The sequence below is a fragment of the Piliocolobus tephrosceles genome, chromosome 10 (assembly GCF_002776525.5).
Source record: "Piliocolobus tephrosceles isolate RC106 chromosome 10, ASM277652v3, whole genome shotgun sequence".
Lineage (NCBI taxonomy): Eukaryota > Metazoa > Chordata > Mammalia > Primates > Cercopithecidae > Piliocolobus > Piliocolobus tephrosceles.
In genome coordinates this window covers 115,864,051-115,888,971 of record NC_045443.1, presented here as the reverse complement: position 1 = coordinate 115,888,971, position 24,921 = coordinate 115,864,051, and the positions used below count along the sequence as shown (strand labels likewise).

At 41.8% G+C, this 24,921-nt stretch overlaps 1 protein-coding gene across 6 annotated transcripts in view; it reads left to right on the top strand.

Annotated features, from left to right (window-relative positions):
• Positions 1–24,921, top strand: part of TAOK3 (TAO kinase 3) — a 226,053-nt gene that overhangs the window by 187,014 nt on the left and 14,118 nt on the right. For all 6 annotated transcript variants that reach the window (XM_023204435.2, XM_023204461.2, XM_023204442.1 and 3 more), the window contains exons 15-17: positions 4,948–5,184; positions 9,421–9,549; positions 14,237–14,440. In XM_023204435.2, the coding sequence (XP_023060203.1) occupies positions 4,948–5,184; positions 9,421–9,549; positions 14,237–14,440 (570 nt within the window). The remainder of the gene's footprint in view (positions 1–4,947; positions 5,185–9,420; positions 9,550–14,236; positions 14,441–24,921) is intronic.

Sequence of the window (24,921 nt, the reverse complement as noted above, 5' to 3'; positions counted from 1 at the left end):
ATGTGCCTTCCTTGAGTTTTTATGGAGAGCCTCATGTTTTAATTATATTAGTGATTCATGAGGGTGTTTTCAGCTGTTGCTACATCTGATGTCATTTCTTCTGAAAACTTTGTAATGTCCGGAGCTCTTGGCTGTTTCCATGGAAGAGATATTCATATGAAGAGCGCTGTATCTATTAGAGTTCAGCTTTTGACTTTGTGAAGGAATTCTCACTGCCCCTCTTCACCTGTGACTGCATTACACAGGCGAATTTATGTTAGAACACATGTCGGGGAGAAGGGCGTGAGAGGGGAATTCCCAAGGAGGCATGTAGGGGAAAAGTATTATTGTTCTATTAATGCAGATATAGATTCTTTTACTTCGCTTTGCCAGATTCGATAGAAAAACCCATAAATAGAAAATCTTTATTTGGAGTTTTTAAAATGTACCCTAATAATTCAGCTAATTGTGAAATTGGATACCTGAATGAATTTGGTACATAAGAATAAAAATATGAGAGCCTCATCAGTAAGTGCTACTGTTTCAGCTCTCATGAGCCCAGTCCTATTTGTAAATGCTTGAAAATGTGTTCTCTTCCTGGACAGTATACCAGAGGATGCTTATCAAAATATTGCGTATCTCTTCACTTATTCTTGACTTCTTAACTCACTAAGGTCATTGCTGATACCATTTCTCACTTATGCTGTCCAATCTACATGCCCAACCCATATGGTCAAAGTCTCTCAATAAATGTGTGTTGAATAAATGAATGAACGAATGAATGAGGTCACCTCCAGCCCTGCTATCAGATGAGAATTTGGATTTATAAGTTTGCATTTCAGAATTCTTCATGTAACATATTCTTTTCTAAATGCAGAATTGCCTGTTATCAGTCATTACTTTTAGCAAAAACTTAAAAACAGTTTTCCCTTAGGTATTCTAAAGAATAGAATGTTAAGTTTCTAATGCCAAAATGTGACTCACTGTATTCTTTTTAAGAACTTGCTATAAATTTCATTTGTTCTAAGTGCTGAGGTGGCCACTTTTATCATATGCATCATTTTGATTCTTACATATTATTAATCTTGTAAGTTGGCTTTGATCTCTTCAGAGGGTAATGTTATCAGCCACCATGCTCTTGTTTTGTGTTCAGGAAGTTGCTTATTATTTGTGTTCAGGAAGTGCGGTGTTTTGTACACGGGAGGGACACTCTGCACTTCGGATGAGGTGGTTTGTTTTAGGGCTGAATTTTGCTGGAATTAAATAAAGTAGCATTGAACAGCTGTAGGAACCTTTAGAAAATAAGTTTTGGTCTTCCTTTTCATGGTACATTATTTATTATTTATTTGTTTATTTTACATATTCTAGATACATGAAATGAGTAATAATTCAGATTCAGAAATTATACATAATCTTATAATCCACAACCTAGATACAGATACAGTTGTTTTTTTTTTTTTTTTTTTTTTTCCCCTTAAATGTGCCCTTTCTTCTGGATCCACTTCTTCTGATCTATGTCTCCATCACCAGAAATACTAAGTGGAGGGCAAAGGGGCATGCTTCGCAGAGCCTGGCATCAGAAGGAAAGAAACCAGCATACGTTGAGTATTTCCTAGGAGTCAGACACCCTGCTAGGCACTTTCACATGAGAAAGTGCTCTGACCCTGAGGAAGATAATAGTAGTTCCTCTCTCTTTACACATTAAGAAACTGAGAGACTTTAAGAGGTTAAGTAATTTGCCCCAGGTCAGTTATATAGTAAGAGATAAATGAGGTTTTTCTCCACGCAGTCCACTGGGTACAGCAGGGTGGTACTGCCCACTTTTAGTTGACCACATTTTCGAGACTGCCATTGTAAAAACTACATTCACTACATCTTTATACCTTTCTCCCATTTCAGACTTACTCGATTTGTAATTTAGACTTACCACTCTCTCTAGCTTTGACTTTTTTGAGTGTTGATTCCCTTTATTACTTTTAACAGAAAATAGTCACTCTTTTTCTGCCTTGGTGATAAGAATTTCCTCAGGCAATTCAAGAACCCTAGGAATCCAAGGCCTTCTAAAAATTAAAGAGGTAAATTATATGTGAAAGCACTTTTTAAACCATATGCATGAAAAAGTTATGGGCTCTTATTTTTTATTTTATTGACCAAAAAATGTATTCTTAAAACTCATAGTGTACACTTAAGACACAGACACATATAACTCTAAATATCACATTTTTTGTATATTTCATGTTACACTTTACAACTGAAATATCTGGTTATACTTTTATTTAAATTCATCTATCCAGCTTGAGCATGGAATTATAAAGCTTAGTATCTCTCTATATACCCAAAAAGACAATTTGAAACTTAGAAAGTTTAGTTGTGACAAATGAAAGGTGATATTAGGAGTTTAAGAAGGTAATTATCCACATTATGGGAAGCATTCAAAAGCAAAATGTCTCTCCTGGAATCCAGTGATGTACAATGATAGCAGATCGAGCTCTGTAAATTTTCTTTGCCCCATCCTTGTACCAGGTGTGATCTGGTACAAGTAGAAAGCCACCCTCTTTACAGAGACCCACACACCAATTAAAATAGAAAATTTTCTTGACACAACTCATTTCCCTTTTATCTTTAGGCCTCCTGGTTTAGGAAAATGACCATCCTGAGAATATTTTATTGGCTGTAAGCCAATGCTTATGGCAAGTTTTAAATGTGTCATGATAGCTTAGAGTGTGCCATGCCTCCGCTTTGGGAATCTGATTAAAGAAGGAATGCTAAAATAAGAAAAAGTATCTAGCTAAAACATATCTAAAATGCATTACCCTGGCCCTGATACTTTACTGACATATTTTTCTGAAAAACAGTTGAATTCAGAAAGGGCTAAATAGTATCCTTTCTATTGATTAGACTTGTTTCTTCCTTAAAGTTGTACTTCAGAAATACATAAGCATGAAGAAGTAAAATTGATATATATATGTCAAACTACGTCTTTTCCTCCTTTTATCTTGACGTATGTCCATTAAAAAACACATTTTCTGATAACAAAATAGATCATTTATTTTCTTTAGAGGGTTAGGTGCCTTTTGGGTGATGCTATCCTTTTTTGGTCTTGAAATATCCTCTGCTCTTATTCTTAATACTTTAAAGAGTATTATCCTTCAGAAAAGAGAAATGAATATGAAACCCAGTATTAGTGTCAGCTGGAAAGGTTTCAAAGTTTGACTAATGTTTAATGGTGCACTTTGATAATACTGTCTTGTAACAGAACAGCACTCTCTTGATAGTAAGGACTCAATTTAGTATGCAGGGCCACCTTCTGAAAAGAGCAGAGAAACAAACTCTTCTTTGTATAAAATGTATTTTAACCCATAAACTGAAAATAGTACAGACAATTAATAGCAGTATGAGAATGTCCTGTGTAAAACTTGTTTGGGTGGTGGGCTGGGGAGATGGGCCTTACAGTAGATAGGAGTAACCAAATCACTTAGTGAAGAACAAGACTAAAGTTAAAATCCTGGAATTAAGATTTTTTTTCTAAAATAGGAAAACTTAGGAGGAAGTGATCAGGAAAATAAAGAGAGAAGATAAATTGAAGGAAGGGCTGGAAAATCACAAAGGATTTAATAGAAAGGAGCAAGAGGTGCTGAAATGTACATATTTACAAACTTTAATTTGTTGGATGTTTACTTGAAAATGAGTTAAGGAAAAGTTACTAAGAACAGTAGCCTTCCAAAAATCATAGCAGTGCTTTATCCTTTATCCTTTAGGAGAGCAAATGAATGTATTATAATTTGGTAGCTTTTTTTTTGTAGAGAAGGGGCTGGCGGAGACATGATTTAAGAGATCTCTTGATCTCATACTCACCTCTTCATATTAGGAATAGGAAATAAATCTTGTTCAGACTAGTTTTAAAAGTCCATGACTGTTAGAGACATGACCCTTAACAAAATAAATATACGTATGTATACACACACACACACACACACAAAACAAACCAGTGTAGTAGTTCTCAACTAGAGGAATTTTGTTCCTAAGGGAACATTTGGCAATATCTGGAGATACTTTTCATTGTCATGTCGTGGGAGATGCTACTGGCATCTAGTGGGTAGAGGCCAGGGATGCTGCTAAACATCCTGCAATGCACAGGATGGCCCCCACAACAGGTAATTAGCTGGCTCATTGTTGGTAGTGTTGGTGAGAATTCTTGGTATAGTAGAAATAACATGGCTCTGGAATTATAGAGATGGGCCTGTTTCCCAATCCAGTCCTTATTAGCTATGTTACTGTGAACATATAATATGTGTGATGGTATATCAAAAATACGTAAACATATTTTGACTGAATAAATAATTTCTTTTTTTTTTCTCTTTTTTTTATTTTATTTTTTATTTTTTTGTTTTTTGAGACAGAGTCTCTGTCGCCCAGGCTGGAGTGCAGTGGAGTGATCTTAGCTCACTGCAGCCTCTGCCCCGCCTCTCGGGTTCCAGCAATTCTTCTGCTTCAACCTCCTTAGTAACTAGGATTACAGGTGCCCACCACCATGCCTGGCTAATTTTTGTATTTTTAGTAGAGATGGGGTATTACCATGTTGGCCAGGCTGGTCTCCAACTCCTGACCTCAAGTGATCTGCCCACCTCAGCCTCCCAAAGTACTGGGATTACAGGCATGAGCCACCGTGTCCGGCCTGAATAAATAGTTTCTTTCAAGACTCAATTTCTTCAAATATAAAGCTGAGATGTTATCGCCTACCTCATGAATGAAATGAATGAGTGAATGAGATGGTTTTGAGGACTAGGGATAAATACATAGAGTATCTATCTAGCACGGTGCCCCCTACAGGTGAGCATTCACTAAACAGTAGGTAAATTGATGGTGAAGGTGATAGATAAAATTATGCCACAGAGCCCTTCTACTTTGCCTGAAAGCTTGTCTCCCATGAACCTGGTTACCTGAGTTCTGTTTCCTAACCCAATTCAGGTTACACGACAGATCCATGAGCATGAGCAGGAGAACGAGTTGCGGGAACAGATGTCAGGTTATAAGCGGATGCGGCGCCAGCACCAGAAGCAGCTGATCGCCCTGGAGAACAAGCTGAAGGCTGAGATGGACGAGCACCGCCTCAAGCTGCAGAAGGAGGTGGAGACACATGCCAACAACTCGTCCATCGAGCTGGAGAAGCTGGCCAAGAAGCAAGTGGCTATCATAGAAAAGGAGGTCAGTATGTGCACACACGCCTTCATGCCACAACCAAGCCCAACCTTTGGGGTCAGTGGCAGGATGTTAGCAGGAGGCAGGAGTTGGGGATGGAGAAACATTGTTGTTTGGGGGGTGGCAAAATTGGGTTTCTAGATTTTATGGGGCTGTGTAAAATTGTTGTTCAGAGTTCAAATAGCAACTGAAAATGTATGTTACATTCTTGTCCATTCAAATATATTCTGCAGCCAGGCGTGGTGGCTCACGCCTGTAATCCCAGCACTTTGGGAGGCCGAGGCGGGCAGATTACCTGAGGTCAGGAGTTCGAGACCAGCCTGGCCAACATGGTGAAACCCCATCTCTACTAAAAATACTAAAATTAGCCGGGCTTGGTGGCGCATGCCTGTATTCCCAGCTACTCAAGAGGCTGAGGCAGGACAATCACTTGAACCTTGAAGGCAGAGGTTACAGTGAGCCAAGATCGTGCCATTGCACTCCAGCCTGGGCAACAGAGCAAGACTCTGTCTCAAAAATAAAATATATATATATATATATATATATGTGTGTGTGTGTGTGTGTGTGTGTGTATATGTGTGTATATATATATATATTCTGACTATCAGTCTCTTGATGGTGGCCTGGGTACAAGTAAAGGGAAACGAGATGCTGCCATCTTCTGCGAAAGTGCACAACACAAGTTTGTTACTGTATCTGCCACACCCACAGTCCTCTTCAAAAGAAACAAATAGTCTGTTATAGTGGTGATAATCCCTGCCCACAGCTGATGGGCCCCGAACAAAGGGAGCGAATAATGAGTCCGGCAATTGTTTGGGTTTTCTAAGGAATGTATGTCTTCCTCATCCAGGTTCTAAGCTAATTTTAAAAGCAGACAAGGCCAGGTGTGGTAGCTTACACCTATAATCCCAGCACTTCGGGAGGCCAAGGTGGGTGGATCTCTTGAGCCCAGGAGTTCAAGACCAGCCTGGGCAATGTGGCAAAACCCCATCTCTACAAAAAATGCAAAAATTAGCTGGGTGTGGTGGCACGTGGCTGTAGTCCCAGCTACTTGGGAGGCTGAGGCGGGAGGATTGCTTGAGCCCAGGAGGCAGAGGTTACGGTGAGCCGAGATTGTGCCACTGCACTCTAGCCTGGGTGACAGAGTGAGACCCTGTCTCAAAAAAAAAAAAAGCCGAGCACGATGGCTCACGCCTGTAATCCCAACACTTTGGGAGGCCGAGGCGGGCAGATCATTTGAGGTCAGGAGTTCAAGCCCAGCCTGGTCAACATGGTGAAACCCCGACTCTACTAAAAAGACAAAAATTATCCAGGCATGGTGGCAGGTGCCTTGTAATCCTAGCTACCCGGAAGGCTGAGGCAGGAGAATCGCTTGAACCTGGGAGGTGGAGATTGCAGTGAGCTGAGATCATGCCATTGCACTCCAGCCTAGATGACAAGAGTGAGACTTCCTCTCAAAAAAAAAAAAAACACAGCCGGGCATGATGGCTTATGCCTGTAATCCCAGAAGTTTGGGAGGCTGAGGTGGGTGGATCACCTGAGGTCAAGAGTTCGAGACCAGCCTGGCCAACATGGTGAAACCCCATCTCTACTAAAAATACAACAAATTAGCTGGGTGTGGTGACAGGTCCCTGTAATCCCAGCTACTTGAGAGGCTGAGACAAGAGAATCACTTGAACCCGGGAGGCAGAGGTTGCAGTGAGCCAAGGTCGCACCATTGCATTCCAGCCTGAGCAACAAGAACAAGACTCCATCTCAAAAAACAAAAAAAAAAAAGGGTAAGGCAGATAGTCATAATATCATCTTTATTACTGATACAGCAGAAGGGTAAGGCAGATAGTCATAATATCATCTTTATTACTGATACATGTTAGGTACAAGAGGTAATTTATGTCTGCAGGGAAACAAAATTAAGCACACTTGCCTGCTCAGGCAGTGCTAAAACTGAGTCACCTTTCCTGCCAGCCCCATGAGACTTCCATAGTGTTGAAAAATGTGGTGGACATGTGCTCCCTGGGGATGCAGTGACTGGGGACACGGTTCCAGGGTGTTTCCATAATTGAGTGAGCTCGCTCGCTCTCTCTGTCTGTCTCTGTCTCCACATGGAAGGAACCATCAGGTTGTAGAAAGATTTCCCCAACAGCCATCCATCTGTGAGGCAGCCTGGCATGAAAACCTCTGCCCAGACAAGGATAATGTTGATTAAATCGATCCGTCAGATTCTTTCTTGAGATTTGACTTGGTAAATATGTTATGAGAATTGTTCATAATGGAAGAATTGTCCATAATGGAAGTTGCAGGTGAAAAAGATACATAAAAAGAGCCACGAGCCATGAAGCATAATTCCCTCTCTATCTCCCAAGCCGCTTGTCTTACATATATCCTTCACCCAGTGGTTACCAGAAAGAGATTTGGTCACTTTCAGGAGCCAGTATTTACTGGGTTACCTTTTATATAGTATGTGTTTTATTCATTTAGGACCCCCCAAAATGTCATGACGTGTGACTGTTGTGGATTGCAGCAGGTGCCTAAGAGAACAAAATGGCTCACGCCTATAATCCCAGTACTCTGGGAGGCTGAGCCAGGTGGATCACTTGAATTCAAGAATTGGAGACCAGCCTGACCAACATGTTGAAACCTCGTCTCTACTAAAAATACAAAAATTCGCTGGATGTGGTGGCATGTGCCTGTAATCCCAGTTACTGGGGAGACTGAGGCATGAGAATCACTTAACACAGGAAGTGGAGGTTGCAGTGAGCTGAAATCATGCCACCGCACTCCAGCCTGTGTGGCAAAGGGAGTGTCTCAAAAAAAAAGAAAAGAAAACAAAATGTCATTAGCTTTCCAATTACACTTGAGATGATACCACTGGAAAACCAGATAGTTGGAATAATTAATCAGTTAGAGTTTGATTCTTGGACTATAACTGGCCAGGCATGGTTGTTTATACATTTTTACAACTTAACCTTTGGCCTATCAACAATATGATTTTAAAACCTTTATTATAATCCTTAGTTCTGACCGGGCATGGTGGTTCATGCCTGTAGTCTCAGCACTTTGGGAAGCTGAGGAGAGGATAGCTTGAGGCCAAGCATTTGAGATGACCCTAGGCATCATAGTGGGACCCAGTCTGTATGATCATTTTTTAAAAATACTTAGCCAGGGCCGGGCGCGGTGGCTCAAGCCTGTAATCCCAGCACTTTGGGAGGCCGAGATGGGCAGATCACGAGGTCAGGAGATCGAGACCATCCTGGCTAACACGGTGAAACCCTGTCTCTACTAAAAATACAAAAAACTAGCCGGGCAAGGTGGCAGGCGCCTATAGTCCCAGCTACTCCAGAGGCTGAGGCAGGAGAATGGCATAAACCCGGGAGGCGGAGCTTGCAGTGAGCTGAGATCCGGCCACTGCACTCCAGCTCGGGCGACAGAGCAAGACTCCGTCTCAAAAAAAAAAAAAAAAAAAAATACTTAGCCAGGACTGGTGTTGCATGCCTGTGGTCCCAGCAACTCAGGAGGCTGAGGCAGGAGGATCACTGGATCCTGGGATTTTTAGGCTGCAGTGAGCTATGCTCGTGCCACTGCACTCCAGCCTGAGTGACAGAGCGAGACCCCATCTCAAAAAAAAAAAAATTCTTAGGTCTCCTTTCATCCCATGAATGTTTTTGTGTTCGATAAAGTATGTTTATGGTTTACCTTCATATTTTTCCCATAATTCAGAATGTATTTTTCATTTTCTTTCTTTCTTTATTTTTTTTTTTGAGACAGAGTTCTGCTCTTGTTGCCCAGGCTGGAGTACAGTGGTGCGATCTCAGCTCACCGCAACCTCCGCCTCCTAGGTTCAAGCAAATCTCCTGCCTCAGCCTCCCAAGTAGCTGGGATTTCAGGCATGCACGACCATGCCCAGCTAATTTTGTATTTTTAGTAGAGACCAGGTTTCTCCATGTTGGTCAGGCTGGTCTTGAACTCCCTACCTCAGGTGATCTGCCTGCTTCAACCTCCCAAAGTGCTGGGATTTGAGCCACCGTGCCCGCCCCAGAATGTATTTTTCAATGGTCAAAATTTCTGTTTTGTTTTTTGTTTGTTTGTTTAAGACACAAAAAATTCAGAAAACAATTATCTTTTATTATTTGTTCAAAAATGTCACTTTATTAGCACTTATAGACTCTCTTATTGCATTGGAGTATATAAACCACTGAATTCTGTGTAAAGAACAGATTCATCTTACATTTGTTATTTTGTCAGGCAAAGGTAGCTGCAGCAGATGAGAAGAAGTTCCAGCAGCAGATCTTGGCCCAGCAGAAGAAAGATTTGACAACTTTCTTAGAAAGTCAGAAGAAGCAGTATAAGATTTGTAAGGAAAAAATAAAAGAGGTAAGGATACCAATGTTTGTTCTCACCAAGTTGCCATTAGAATGGTTGGAACGTAACATTCACTCATATTGCATTGTGATCAGTATTCTAGTCCAGCGAGTCTCAAACTTTACGTTAGAATAACCTAAAATGCTGGCTGGGCACAGTGACTCACGCCTGTAATCCCAGCACTTTGGGAGGCCGAGGCGGGCAGATCACCTGAGATCAGGAGTTGGAGACCAGCCTGGCCAACATGGTGAAACCTCGTCTCTACTAAAAATACAAAAATTAACTAGGCCTGGTGGCGTGCACTTGTAATCCCAGCAACTCAGGAGGCTGAGGCAGGAGAATCATCTGAACCCAAGAGGCAGAGGTTGCAGTAAGCTGAGACCATGCCACTGCACTCCAGCCTGGGCGACAAGAGCCAAACTCTGTCTGAAAAAACAAAAAAATTGGCCGGGCGCGGTGGCTCAAGCCTGTAATCCCAGCACTTTGTGGGGCCGAGACGGGCGGAATCACGAGGTCAGGAGATCGAGACCATCTGGGCTAACAAGGTGAAACCCCGTCTCTACTAAAAATACAAAAAACTAGCCAGGCGAGGTGGCGGGCGCCTGTAGTCCCAGCTACTCGGGAGGCTGAGGCAGGAGAATGGCGTAAACCCGGGAGGCGGAGCTTGCAGTGAGCTGAGATCCAGCCACTGTACTCCAGCCTGGGTGACAGAGCGAGACTCCGTCTCAAAAAAAAACAAAAAAACAAAAAAACAAAAAAATTACCTAAAATGCTATTAAAACAGATTGCTAACCCACCCCCAGATTTTCAGATTTTAAAAATCTATCCCTAGACTTTCTGGGGTAGAGTTTGAAAATGTGTGTTTCGGCCGGGCGCGGTGGCTCAAGCCTGTAATCCCAGCACTTTGGGAGGCCGAGACGGGCGGATCATGAGGTCAGGAGATCGAGACCATCCTGGCTAACACGGTGAAACCCCGTCTCTACTAAAAATACAAAAAATTAGCCGGGCGAGGTGGCCGGCGCCTGTGGTCCCAGCTACTCGGGAGGCTGAGGCAGGAGAATGGCGTGAACCCGGGAGGCGGAGGTTGCAGTGAGCTGAGATCCGGCCACTGCACTCCAGCCTGGGCGACAGAGCAAGACTCCGTCCCCAAAAAAAAAAAAAAAAAAAAAAAAAGAAAATGTGTATTTCTAACAAGTTCCCAGATGATGCTGCTGCTGCTGCTTCAGGGACCACATTTCAAGAACCACTGATAGAACTCTAAACCATTCTTGTCTTCTTCCTGTGTATTTTCCACACATCAGTCAAAGTGATCTTTTCAAACCATAAATCTGGTCATTCTACTGCATAGTTTTGAAATCCATTGTCTTCTCTTTGCTTTTAGGACAAGTCAAAATCCTAGAAGTCTCTACACAGTCTTTTCCTAGCCTACTCGTTCAGTGGCATCTCACACTAATGCCCCACCCTCAACCCACTCTTCCCTGCACCAGCCACCATCGTCACCTTTCAGTTCCTCAAATTTATCATATCAAGCTCCACCCTTCCCCATGGTCTTTCCACATACTGTTTCTTCCGCCAAGATGTTCTCCCTACCCCCAAGCCCTCCCTGACCACAATTCTGCTCGGTTAATTCCTACTTCTTCTCCTCGTATGACATGGGATTGGTTATTAGAATCTTAACTTAAATATCACTTCCCTAGGGAAGCCTCTTCTAACTGCCTCAACCAAGACAGATGTCTCTGGTTTCCTAACACTAGAGCTTTTAATTATACATTTGTTTAATGATTATTTGAGCGACTTATTCTACTAACTGGTCAGCATCGTAAGAGGACATACCATATTTTTGTTTGCTCACAACTGTATCCCTGTGTCCTGTACATGTCAATATGTGATAAATGAATGATTGATTCTGGAATATTGGGTTGAAGACCACTAGTGGACTTAAGAAGTTCTTGAAGAACTGCACTTTGATCTGAAGGCTCAAATTTCTTCAGTTCTCCTTTTACCAGTACTTACAGGTGAATCGTCTGCAGCTCCATGGACTTTTCTTCTCATAAACCTTAGTATTTCTAATTTGTAGACTTACTAAGTGTATTAAGGTTTAATAAAATTCAATATGGGGCATTGTTTTAGTACATATAAAATCATGTGTTTGAGCTCATATTCTTTTTTTCTCTTTTGAGACGGAGTTTCGCTGTTGTTACCTAAGCTGGAGTGCAATGTCACAATCTCAGCTCACTGCAGCCTCCCCCTCCCGGGTTCAAGAGACTTTCCTGCCTCAGCCTCCCAAGTAGCCGGGATTACAGGAGTACGCCACCATGCCCGGCTAATTTTTTGTATTCTTAGTAGAAACAGGGTTTCACCGTATTAGCCAGGCTGGTCTTGAATTTCTGACCTCAGGTGATCTCCCCACCTCAGCCTCCCAAAGTGCTGAGATTACAGGCGTGAGCCAGCTCGCCTGGCCTGATTTGTAGGTTAGCAGTAGAGGACTTAGCAAGGTTCCCCTCCAATTCTTTTTTAGTTAGGAAGTGAAACCAAGGGCGTTGGGGTGGGCCTAGGGGTTTTTTGCCCTGCCCAGGTAAGCCACTGGTAATTGTTAGACCTAATAGAAAATTGTATTTGATTTACACTGGCTGAATGGGTAGAATCTCTGACACCATAAAGTCTAGAAAACCTGGGTGTAGAGAGAATAGCCCAACTCAGAAGGTTCACATTCTTTCCATTTTCTCTGAGTTATTGGCTTGAGCTTAATTTTTATATCATAATAGGATGTTGCTGGATCAGAGATAGCCTAAGAAATTTTGAGGTTTTTCTCCACTCTAAATACCTTCCTTGGCTGGGCACAGTGGCTAATGTCTGTAATCCCAGCACAGGATGATAGATGGTCCAGAACTAGTTACTAGTTTATTCTCGCTTTTTTTTTTTTTTTTTTTTTTGAGATGGAGTCTTGCTCTCTCGCCCAGGCTGGAGTGCAGTGGCACGATCTCGGCTCACTGCAAGCTCTGCCTCCCGCGTTCACACCATTCTCCTGCCTCAGCCTCCTGAGTAGCTAGGATGACAGGCGCCCACCACTACGTCTGGCTAATTTTTTTGTATTTTCAGTAGAGACAGTGTTTCACCGTGTTAGCCAGGATGGTCTCGATCTCCCGACCTCGTGATCCACCCTCCTCAGCCAGGGTGCTAGGATTACAGGCGTGAGCCACTACGCCTGGCCTATTCTTGATTTTGGAGTAAATTTTTTGTGATTATATTTGAATTGGGTTCTGCAGGCTAGTGGTTAATGGCAAACCAAGTAGTGACATCACGGCATGAAGAGATGAATGACCCAGCCTTCCTCTTGTGATCCCAGCTTACTCCAGCTTACTCTGAAAACAACACTTCCTCTTGTCGATTCTAAGATTTCACTTACAGCTTCACTGGAACAGAATAGTTGAAAATTGATTTATAGAGACTTCTTGGCTAAGAGATAAAATAGTCTATGATATCTGCATCACAAAACATTAAGTAAAATAGATGTTAGCAATTGAAGGAGATTTTAGCTGAGTGAGTAGCTAACCAAATGAAGAAAGAAGAGTAGACTGTACTTTCTTAACAAGTCGTCTTTTTCTTTTCACCATCGTTTAATGTCTTACCTGTCTGATTCACTGCTTTGTTTCCTTTGCTCAGATGCTCTGGAAAAATTGTGAGTTTTGTTCTTTTGAAAATATAGATGGTTTATTTACTCTGTAATCCCAAGTGAAGAATGCTTTGTCCTGAAATTCAAACTAGTGACATTTGCGTAGTCACCTCTTCTCTTTGGAATCTGTCTACTTCTCTCAGTCTTGTCACTACTTCCTTTGTCCAAGCTACTATCATCTCTCTTGCCTGGACCTTTCCAGTAGCCTCCCAACTATCTTCATATGTTCTTGCCTCCTTCATTCTCTTCTCCCCATGGCAGCCAGAGTAATCATTTTGAAATGCATCTCATTATGATACTCACATACATGAAATCCATTTCTCCTATACTAAAGATCAGTGTCCTTATATTGGCCTGTAAAGCCTCAATGGTCCCACCTACCTGGTCAGACTCATCTCCTGTTACTTTACACCAGCCACTCTGACCTTCTTTCAACCCTTGATGGCACCATGTTTCCTCCCCCACCCCTAGGGCTTTACACATGCTGTTTGCTCTACTGACAGTATTCTTCCCTCTCCTTTTCCACTGGTTAACTCCTACTAATTTTTCTTAGTTGTTACCAAGATTAAATCTTTTCTATTAAATTCTTATAGGACCCAGTACATCCTCTTCAAAGCAGTGATCACAGTAATTTTTAGTTCATTTCTGCGGTTCTTTAATTTTTGATTCTATAATGTAAAGACACATGGTGGCAAATATGATGGCCTTTTACTCACCTTTGTATCGTGTATCTTGCACACTGCCTGTCACATGATAGGAGCTTATTAAGTTTGTGTTGAGTGAATGAGTGAACAAATAATTTCTGAGAGTGAGAAGCCAAAGATACGGAAACTCACAAGTGTCCCTCTCACTTAATACTCAATTAAAGGGCAAATAAAAAAAAATGGGGGAAGGATATACAACACCAAGTTTTTCTGTGCTTACATTTGCATTGGCTTTCCAAATAACTTAATCTTCAGTTGCAGTAAGCTGTTACAGTCCCTTTCATTTAGTGAGACCGGCTTGGTTTTTGTCTTTTCTTTTTAGGAAATGAATGAGGACCATAGCACACCCAAGAAAGAGAAGCAAGAGCGGATCTCCAAACATAAAGAGAACTTGCAGCACACGCAGGCTGAAGAGGAAGCCCACCTTCTCACTCAACAGAGACTGTACTACGACAAAAATTGTCGTTTCTTCAAGCGGAAAATAATGATCAAGCGGCACGAGGTGGAGCAGCAGAACATTCGGGAGGTATTTATTATGCTCATGACTATTGTCGTTGACATAGGAGACAATAAGCTATGTGAGGCTTGTGACCACGTCTGCCTGGTCCATTCCTGTATCCCTAGCCTTTATAGCCTTTAGCACGGTGGCTAACACAGAGTAGGTATACAAAAAAAGTCAGGGAATGATAAAGGAAGCCCACTCACAGAACAAAGAATTAGCTCCATCTAAATACATGTAATAGAATTTTATTGAACTCCCATTATAAGCCATATCACACAATGAAGAATCAAAAGAAGTAGAATCGAGAATTTTTGTTTTCAGCCTGCTTGTCAAGGACTTGGGTTTTTGTGACTCCACATAAAACATTTAAGTGACATTATGATGCTCTATAACTAAGTTTATTTATTCAGTCATCCAGCACTCTCAGAGTGAGTGCTAGACACCAGGGATACCAAGCAGCTGTACTCCCTGCCTTCAAATGGCTATGAGTCTAAGAGCAATAAAAACATGTAACAGACTAATTATAATACAATATGTTAGGTAACATGTTAGACATAGAAATAAAGTATCATTGGCATACAATCATGAGAGGGCTTAGAGGACTCTGCTATTAATAAAAAGATGAGTGTGACCAGAGTTCTGTGTATATGGAGTGGAGGGCAGAACAATATTAATTGGAAGCAGAATGTAGAGACCCTTGTTTAAGGCAAGGCATTTCACTTTTAGCCTGAAGGCAGTGGCTATCAGAGATTTCTAAGCAGGGTAATGACATGATGAGACATTTCTTTATTTTGAAGACTTAGTATATCAGCCGGGCATGGTGGCTCACGCCTATAATCCCAGCACTTTGGGAGGCCAAGGCAGAAGGATCACTTGAGGTCAGGAGTTTGAAACCAACCTGGCCAACATGGTGAAACCCCGTCTCTACTAAAAATACAAAAATTAGCTGGGCGTGATGGTGCACACCTATAATCCCAGCTACCTAGGAGGCTGAGGCAGGAGAATCACTTGAGCCCAGGAGGCAGAAGTTACAGTGAGCCAGGATCGTGCCACTGCATTCCAGCCTGGGTAATAAAGTGAGACTTATCTCAAAAAAGAAAAAAAGAATTAGTGTTTCAGTATGAGAGAGAGGTGGAAGTCATGAAAAGCAAAGTGCAGTGAGGTCAGCCAGGATGCTGTTTCTCCAATTCTAACCTGGAAGAGACTGTGGGGATAGAGGCAATTAGATCTGAGTGACATTTCTTACTCAGAACTGATAGTTAATCCTGACCAAATAAATATGGGAATTTCAGAAGAGGAAGTCAAAAGTGACTTCCAGGTTTCTACTTTGGGAGGTTGGAGGGATATGCTGGCGTTCACTGAGATGAGGAATACAGAATACTGTGTTCAACAGAAAATCATTGTGACCTGGAGTAAGCAGAGAAAACTTTATAAATGATCTAGCACAGTGGTAACAATATCAAAATCTGAGAAAAGCCCAGTGCTGGCCTACATGAGGGAAACGAGCACTTCCGGCACAGTTAATACAGAAGTGGATTGATAGAATCTTGTTAGAGAGCTGCATTGAAATGAGAAGGAAAAGGAGTGAAGCAGACTAAAATGTATTGAACACATGTAGGCCAGGCTCGGGCTCTTTATGCATGCTGTCTTATTAGAAGAGGGAGAGCTGGCCAGGCGCGGTGGCTCAAGCCTGTAATCCCAGCACTTTGGGAGGCCGAGACGGGCGGATCACAAGGTCAGGAGATCGAGACCATCCTGCTAACCAGGTGAAACCCTGTCTCCACTAAAAAATACAAAAAACTAGCCGGGCGAGGTGGCAGGCGCCTGTAGTCCCAGCTACTCGGGAGGCTGAGGCAGGAGAATGGCATAAACCCGAAAGGTGGAGCTTGCAGTGAGCCGAGATCCGGCCACTGCACTCCAGTTTGGGCGACAAAACGAGACTCCATCTCTTAAAAAAAGAAAAAAAAAAAAAGAAGAAGAAGGAGAGCTGTGAGCTGCTGAACATTTTTTTTTGGAGACAGAGTCTCGCTCTGTTGCCCAGGCTGGAGTACAGTGGCGCAGTATCAGCTCACTGCAACCTCAGCCTCCCAGGTTCAAGCGGTCCTCCCACTTCAGCCCCCCAGGTAGCTTAGATTACAGGCACACACCACCAAGCCCAGTTAATTTTTATATTTTAAGTAGAGATGGGTTTTTACCATGTTGCCCAGGCTGGTCTCAAACTCCTGAGCTCAAGTGACCTGCCTGCCTCAGCCTCCCAAAGTGTGGGGATTACAGGCATGAGCCACCGCATCCAGCCTGCTGAACATTTTTGAGAAGGGCAGTGATACGGCTAAAATTGTACTTCAAAGAGATTAGCCCAGGTTGACAGGAATACCCAGAATGATTTGAACATGAATTCTCAGTGGGGGTGATAACACCCCCAGTGGGTGAAAGTGAATTCTTGTTGGGGTGGGGTGACTTAGATATTATTAGAGTTTCAAAGGACCACAGTGCATAAACAGATACACAGCCTACCTGTGGTATTAATATTTCAGTGATGGGGATGATTAAGGGAGAAAAAGCCTGAAAAGTCTCCTTACAGGGGCAATAATGAAAAAAAAACAAAAAACCTTGCTTGAGAAGCACAAGATTAGAGAGAAAAGACTAGAAGCAGGAAATAGGGTATGGACAAGGCTGGTGGTAGCAGCTGTCAGAGCAGTAGATTCGAAACGCAACTTGAAGTTTAAAGTAAACAGGACATGACATATACTAAGATATGAGAAAAAAAGATGAAAACAGAATCAAAATTATTTCTAGGGCTTAACACTAGGGAAAATGAAGATGTGGTAGAAACAGAGAAGAGATTAGAGAGAGGTTTTGGTAAGAAGCTGATTCAGGCCGGGCATGCTGGCTCATACCTATAATCCCAGCACTTTGGAAGACTGAGGCAGGCGGATCACTTGAGGTCAGGAGTTCGAGACCAGCCTGGCCAACATGGTGAAACCCCATCTCTACTAAAAATACGAAAATTAGCCAGGCATGGTGGTGGGCGCCTGTAATCCCAGCTACTTGGGAGGCTGAGGTGGGAGGATGGTTTGAACCCGGGAGGCAGAGTTTACAGTAAGCTGAGATCATGTCATTCCATTCCAGCCTGGGCGACAGAATGAGACTGTCTTTAAAAAAAAAAAAAGGAGGGGTGAGGGGTGGGCATGGCGGCTCACGCCTATAATCCCAGCACTTTGGGAGGCCAAGGTGGGTGGATCATCTGAGGTCAGGAGTTTGAGACCAGCCTGGCCAATATGGTGAAACCCCGTCTCTACTAAAAATACAAAAATTAGCCGATGTGGTGGTGGGTGCCTGTAATCCCAGCTACTTGGGAGGCTGAGGAGGGAGAATTGCTTGAACCTGGGAGGCAGAGGTTGCAGTGAGCCAAGATTGCACCATTGCACTCCAACTGCGCAACAAGAATGAAATTCAATCTCAAAAAATATATAAATAAATTAAAAAATAAGCTGATTCAGTACTGCACATTTTGCGTTTATCAGAAGTCAAAAGCTCAAAATGAAAAAGGCTAATGGCCAGTTGGAAATAAGTCATTTGGGAGTCTTTTCATGTAACATTTATTGTTATTCTAATAATAGATATTTTGCGGAAGTCTGAGGCTAAGAGGACAATTTGTGTCAGTAAAAGTTACAGAAGATAATGACTCCCCAAAAATGATAGAAACTATATTGGTGACTTCATTAGTATAAGGTTCTAGCCAGCTGAGCAAAGAATAACTCTGTAAGAGTATTTTTCATAAAAGTCTAGATTTTCCTTTGTTTAGTCTTATTCCAGAGCCCACCTTCATGAAAATGTTCAAAGCTTTTTTATTTACAAAAGTAACTCAAGAACATTGAAAATAAACAAAAACAGAAAAACATAAAGCTAAGTAGTGAAAGTTCTTTTTTTTTTGAGACGGAGTCTCGCTGTGTCACCCAGGCTGGAGTGCGGTGGCCGGATCTCAGCTCACTGCAAGCTCTGCCTTCCGGGTTTATGCCATTCTGCTGCCTCAGCCTCCCAAGTAGCTGGGACTACAGGCGCCCACCACCTCGCCTGGCTAGTTTTTTGTATTTTTTAGTAGAGACGGGGTTTCACCGTGTTAGCCAGGATGGTCTTGATCTCCTGACTTCGTGATCTGCCCGTCTCGGCCTCCCAAAGTGCTGGGATTACAGGCTTGAGCCACCATGCCCGGCCTGAAAGTTCTTTTTAACAGCTTTACTGAGATATCAACATATAAAAATTGTATGTATTTAAGGTATACAACTTGATGTTTTGATATATGTATATACTGTGAAATAATCACATGAAAGCTAACTAACATATCTGTTACCTCCACATAGTTACATTTGTGTGCATGTGTGCATGGGGATGGGTAGGGAGATTTAATTTAGGAATGGTCCTCTTAGCAAATTACAAGCATGCAATACAACATTGTTAACTGTCGTCACCATGCGGTGAGTGCATTAGAGCTCCAGTAATTATTCATCTTGCACAACTGAAACTTTCTACCATTTGACCAGCATCAGCCCGTTTTCACCTTTTCGATAATCCCATTCCACCCAATCTCTACCGTCAGTCTCCATTAATTTGGCATATATATTTCTAGATTTTTTAATATACATATGTACAGCTATATTATATATGACTTTATAAAAAATGAGATTACTTTTGTATCAGTAGGGTTATTTGATTTGCAAGCAATAGAGATAAACTCTGGCTGACTTAAGCCTGGAAAGGAAATTATTGGAAGGAAATGAAGTAGGTACAGAGCTGAAGAACCCAGCTGGAAAACATGAAGAGCCACGCTGGTGAAGCAACTTCCATGACAGAGAGAGCCAGAGCTCATGTGCCGTTTTCCAGGCACTGCCATTTGGATGTACCTCCTCCGACCACTTTTTGTCTTTGTATCATTTCTCTTCAAGATTAAAATTCCTAGGAGAGATAGAACTTGATTGGGTCATGTGCCTATACTTATTCAACACTCTCTCTGATTCCAGATAAGGGGGAGTCATTTTGCAAAAAAAGGGGAAAAAAAAAAAGAGCCTATAAAGAGAAGCAGGAAAAATGGATGCTGAGTTTACAAAAAGTAACAGATGTCCACTCTACTGTTTTGTAACTCTTCTTCCCATTTACCTTCTAGCACATACAGCTCTGCTTCATTCTTTTTCATCTGATAGTATTTTGTTGTATGGCCTCAATACCATTTATTTAATGAGACGCTTCTCAGTGGACATTTTGTTTAAGTTTTACGGTATTATTAATAATATAAGAACATTTTTGTACATAGATATTTTTACATGTAAACAAGTATTTTGGGGCATATATTTTCAGAAGTGGAATTCCTGGGTCAAAGAATGCATACATCAAGCCTGGCACCGTAGCTCATGCCTGTGATCCCAGCACTTTGGGAGGCCAAGGCAAGCAGATGACAAGGTCAGGAGATCGAAACCATCCTGGCCAACATGGAGAAATCCCGTCTCTACTAAAATACAAAAAATTAGCCAGGTGTGGTGGTGCATGCCTATAATCCCAGCCACTTGGGAGACTGAGGCAGGGGAATTGCTTGAACTCGGGAGGTGGGGATCGCAGTGAGCTGAGATCACGCCACTGCACTCCAGCCTGGTGACAGAGCAAGACCCTGTCTCAAAAAGAAAAAAAAAAAAAAAAGAATGGGTACATCTACATTTTTAAAATAAATATCACCAAATTGCCCCCTAAAGGAGTTTATACTCCCACCAACAAAGCATAAGAATGCCCGGTTTCCTATGTCTTTGCCTGAAGGATTGAGCATTAGCAATCCTTTTAATTAGTGAAAACACTTAAGAGGATCACTGAAACTGGGTTGAGCCTCTTTCTCTATCACCAACACATACAGACACTCAGCATTTTCTGACCAGTGTTGAAACTAAGAACTGAAACTAAGATGGCATTAAATAGCATCTCTATTTAAAAGTTAGAATTCTCATTTTTACTCAACCTCAGTGAGCCTGAGCATAAAAATTTGGCACGAGTGAAATCAGCTGCTTTTAAAGAAGTCAATACTACTTCCATTGGAAGTTAGAACGCTTGAAACACACTGGACATTGACTCAGGGAAAGGAGGCTGCATGTCTCTTCCTTCCTGCACTCCCTCCAGGGCCTATACATATGTGTATGTATATGTGTGTATAGATGTACATATACATATGTGTGTACATGTACATATGTACATGTATATGTACATATGTACACACATATACACACATGGAGTACATGGCAGAATGACCTGTACCATTAAAATTGGTTTTTTAATTTTTGCTCAGTTTATTTTGTTAAATTCGTATAAGCTGAAGGTGCACATGATGTGGCTCTAGTATGTATATTGTGTCATTTGTACAAATAACCATTGTATCATGTCTAGCTAGAGCAGAATTCTTCAAAATATTATATCACAGACTGAAAGAGTATAAAACAGGAAAGTATGCATTTATTAGAACATTTCTTCTTTTTATTTATTTATTTATTATTATTTTTTTTTGAGACGGAGTTTGGCTCTTGTTGCCCAGGCTGGAGTGCAGTGGTGCGATCTCAGCTCACTACAACCTCCGCCTCCTGAGTTCAAGCAATTCTCCTGCCTCAGCCTCCCAAGTAGCTGGGACTACAGGCATGTGCCACCACACCTAGCTAATTTTGTATTTTTAGTAGAGACAGGGTTTCACCATGTTGGCCAGGCTGATCTCGAACTCCTGACCTCAGCTGATCTACCTGTCTCGGCCTCCCTAAGTGCTGGGATTATAGGCGTGAGCCACCGTGCCTGGCCTCGTTTATTGGAACATTTCTAATGGAAAATACTGAGAAGCTAAATACCTGAGTTTTAGCCTCAGTTCTCTTTATAGATGTTGTATCACTTTTTGTTAGTCCTTCAATTCCCAAATGCCTACTAACACATATAAACGGGGGAAATCCTTACAGTCTTACCACCTCATAGGGTGGCCATTTGGATTGAATGAGATGTATGGAATAACTTTTAAAAATGGAAAGCACATCATACATTATTATGTAGGCACAACACTGGCCTCATAATAAGGTGAATAATTTTTCCCCCATGTCTCAAATATTAAAGGTAGCTTACCATCTTACACCTCAGCAACTCAGATGTACAAATTAAAGGTAAAGGGAACAACTTGTAACAGAAAAGCCATTTCAGTGTCATGTTTTCCTTACTCTTCTAATAGTTTATAAAAATTAGATTTGAGATATATGCCACATATTCACTTCTGAATGGAGAAAAATAATGACATATTTATGTATTCTGAAACACTTTCCTATGGTCTTTCATTTTATCTTTACAATTACAATTACAATAGTTCACAGTGCGTACTGCTATCCTTATTTTACACCTGAAATATAGATTAAGAGACTTGCCCCAAGCCATACATGAGACTTATAGAGGAGCTGAAACTGACTCATGCCCTTAGCACTTTTCCATTGATTCTCAAACTTTCATATATATCAGAATTAGCTGCGTAGCTTGTTATTCAGACCAGTCGCTTATAACACAAGTAATTCAGATGTAGGTATTCTGTGGACAATATCGTGAAGCATTTCATTAAGCATGAAGAGAAGCACTTGATTTCTTCTGAAGGTGTTTGCTTGCTTTGTGTCAAGAACCCATGAGTTTCAGGGCTCTTAGTAACTCAGACTCAGTTTGCATTTCTCAATTTAGGAAAGTGTGGGATGAATAAATGCCCGATATTGGGACTCCTGGACCCCAATTAAAACCCTCATTTGAAGGGGTTTCCTTGGCCTGGGAGAGCTTTCATCTGTGGGAAGGGCTCTCTGTCCTTTGGTGCCACCTAGGGGTCAGTTACTGATTTGTAAAAAAGAAATTTGATGGTCTAAGTAAAGAGGAAAAATAAAGGAAAACACAGGAGGAGATGAGAGAGAGAACTCTAGGGGCTTATTTTTTATTCCTTAAAACAAATTTAAATTGTATTTATACTTTGGATTTTTTCTCCTTATAAGGTCACTAAGGGGGTGTACGTGTTCACTGTTGTATCCCCAGTTCCTACAATAATGTCCTGCACATAGTAAGTGCTCAGTAACTACTTGTTGAATGAATAAGTGAGTGATTAGTGAATATGCTCTAGTACTAGATGCTGTGCTATTAAAAGGATTTCTCTTCAAATCAATAGGGAGCCCAAGTGTACAAGATATTTCCAACCACGCCAGTATAAAAATGTTATCAATATATCTATTAAAATAAATAATTTGCATTTTCTCCCATAGTGGATGCCATCAGAGAAGAGAGCACTCTATTGTTCTAATTCAAAGTACAGCTGAAGCTGGGGCATGGTGGCTTACGCTTGTGGTCCCAGCATTTTGAGAGGCTGAGACGGGTGGATCACCTGTGGTCAGGAGTTTGAGACCAGCCTGGCCAACATGGTGAAACCCCATCTATACTAAAAATACAAAAATTATCCAGCCGTGGCGGTGGGTGCCTGTAATCCCAGCTATTCGGGAGGCTGAGGCAGGACAATTGCTTGAACCCTGGAGGCAGAGGTTGCAGTGAGCCAGGATCACACCATTGAACTCCAGCCTGGGCAACAAAGTAGAAACTCTGTCTCAAAAAATTTAATAGATAAAAATAAAGTACAGCTCAAAAGCGTTCACCTTTCCCTGACCTTATTTTTTTTTTTTTGAGACGGAATCTCGCTCTGTCGCCCAGGCTGGAGTGCAGTGGCCGGATCTCAGCTCACTGCAAGCTCCACCTCCTGGGTTTACGCCATTCTCCTGCCTCAGCCTCCTGAGTAGCTGGGACTACAGGCACCCGCCACCTCGCCTGGCTAGTTTTTTTTGTATTTTTTTAGTAGAGACGGGGTTTCACGGTGTTAGCCAGGATGGTCTCGATCTGCTGACCTCGTGATCCACCCGTCTCGGCCTCCCAAAGTGCTGGGATTACAGGCTTGAGCCACCGCGCCCAGCCTCCCTGACCTTCTTAATAGTAATACCGCTAGGTTGGGCACAGTGGCTCATGCCTGTAATCCTAACACTTTGGGAGGCCAAGGCAGGCAGATCACCTGAGGTCAGGAGTTCAAGACCAGCCTGACCAGCATGGAGAAACTCTATCTCTACTGAAAATACAAAAGTTAGCCAGGCGTGGTGGCATGTGCCTGTAGTCCCAGCTACTCTGGAGGCTGAGGCAGGAGAACTGCTTGAACCTGGGAGGCGGAGGTTGTGGTGAGCCGAAGTCACACCATTGCACTCCGGCCTGGGGGACAAGAGCGAAATTCTGTCTCAAAAAAAAAAAGTAATACACCCTTTTCAGAAATCTTACAGCATAAAATCTTTTATAGCATTCATCACTTATCCAACCTCACTCTCTCTCTCTCTTTTTTTTTTAATTTGCACGTAAAACTTATTTCCTGGCTAAGCATGGTGGGGTGGCTCATGCCTATAATCCCAGCATTTTGGGAGGTTGAGATGGGAGGATCACTTGAGTCCAGGAGTTCGAGACCAACCTAGGCAACATAGTGAGACCCCATCTCTACCCGCCCCCCCCAAAAAAAGGTATGTCCCTGTATTAATTAAGATTTTTTTGTTTGCATGTTAACTGAAATTTATTTGAGCTAGCTTAAGCCAAAACCAGGGAAATTACTATAGAAATATGAGAATGTCTTATAAAATCAAATACAGTAATACAGCTGGACCTACTGGAGGGCTCAGAAGCAGTAAGCAACTTAGGCATCAGTATATTCCCTGCACTTCTCTCTTTTTCATTTCTTCTTGGTCTGAAGCCCAGCTTTCTCTAATCCTCAGCCCTCATAGCAGCAGATGACTACCACATATGCGGTTTTTATATGCCTCAATTCCAGCCACACATAGAGATTAACTGGTTCTGAATATCAATTTCAAATTCCAAGTAGAGAAAATAAATTGACCCAGGTTGGGCCTTGTATCTAAGTCTGATTCAGTGAGCTTTGAGCAGAGCATATACTTCAATAAATGTTTAGCGCTCTTCCCTATTGGAGTGTCAGTGAGTTGAGGACAGAAGTCATGGTTTAATAAATATTTTTATGTACTGAGAGCACATTGTTCAGATCTTCATATATAGTGCTATTTAAGAAATATTCTTCAATTGAGGAATGAAAAGATTTCACCCAACTTCCCCTTTTTTTCTAGTTTGTTTTCCTTTCCTCCTTCAACAACAAAGAAGGAAAGAAAAGGAAGAAAGAAAGACATGAGTAGAACGGAAAAGAACAGAGTGATTAGATCTATAAATGATTAAACAGATTGTGATGTGGAAGATGAAAGAGGATAGATGTCATCTGTTTTTTTTCCCCAACATGCCTTGAATTCTGAGATTTTAAAAAATAGATAATTGGCCTACTTCTGATTCGTGCAAAAACAAGGTATTTCCCAGAAAGCTAAGAACATTGCAGATATTATCAATTTAATTCTCAATCTTGATTGCATATTGGAACCACTTGGAGAACTCTTACCACT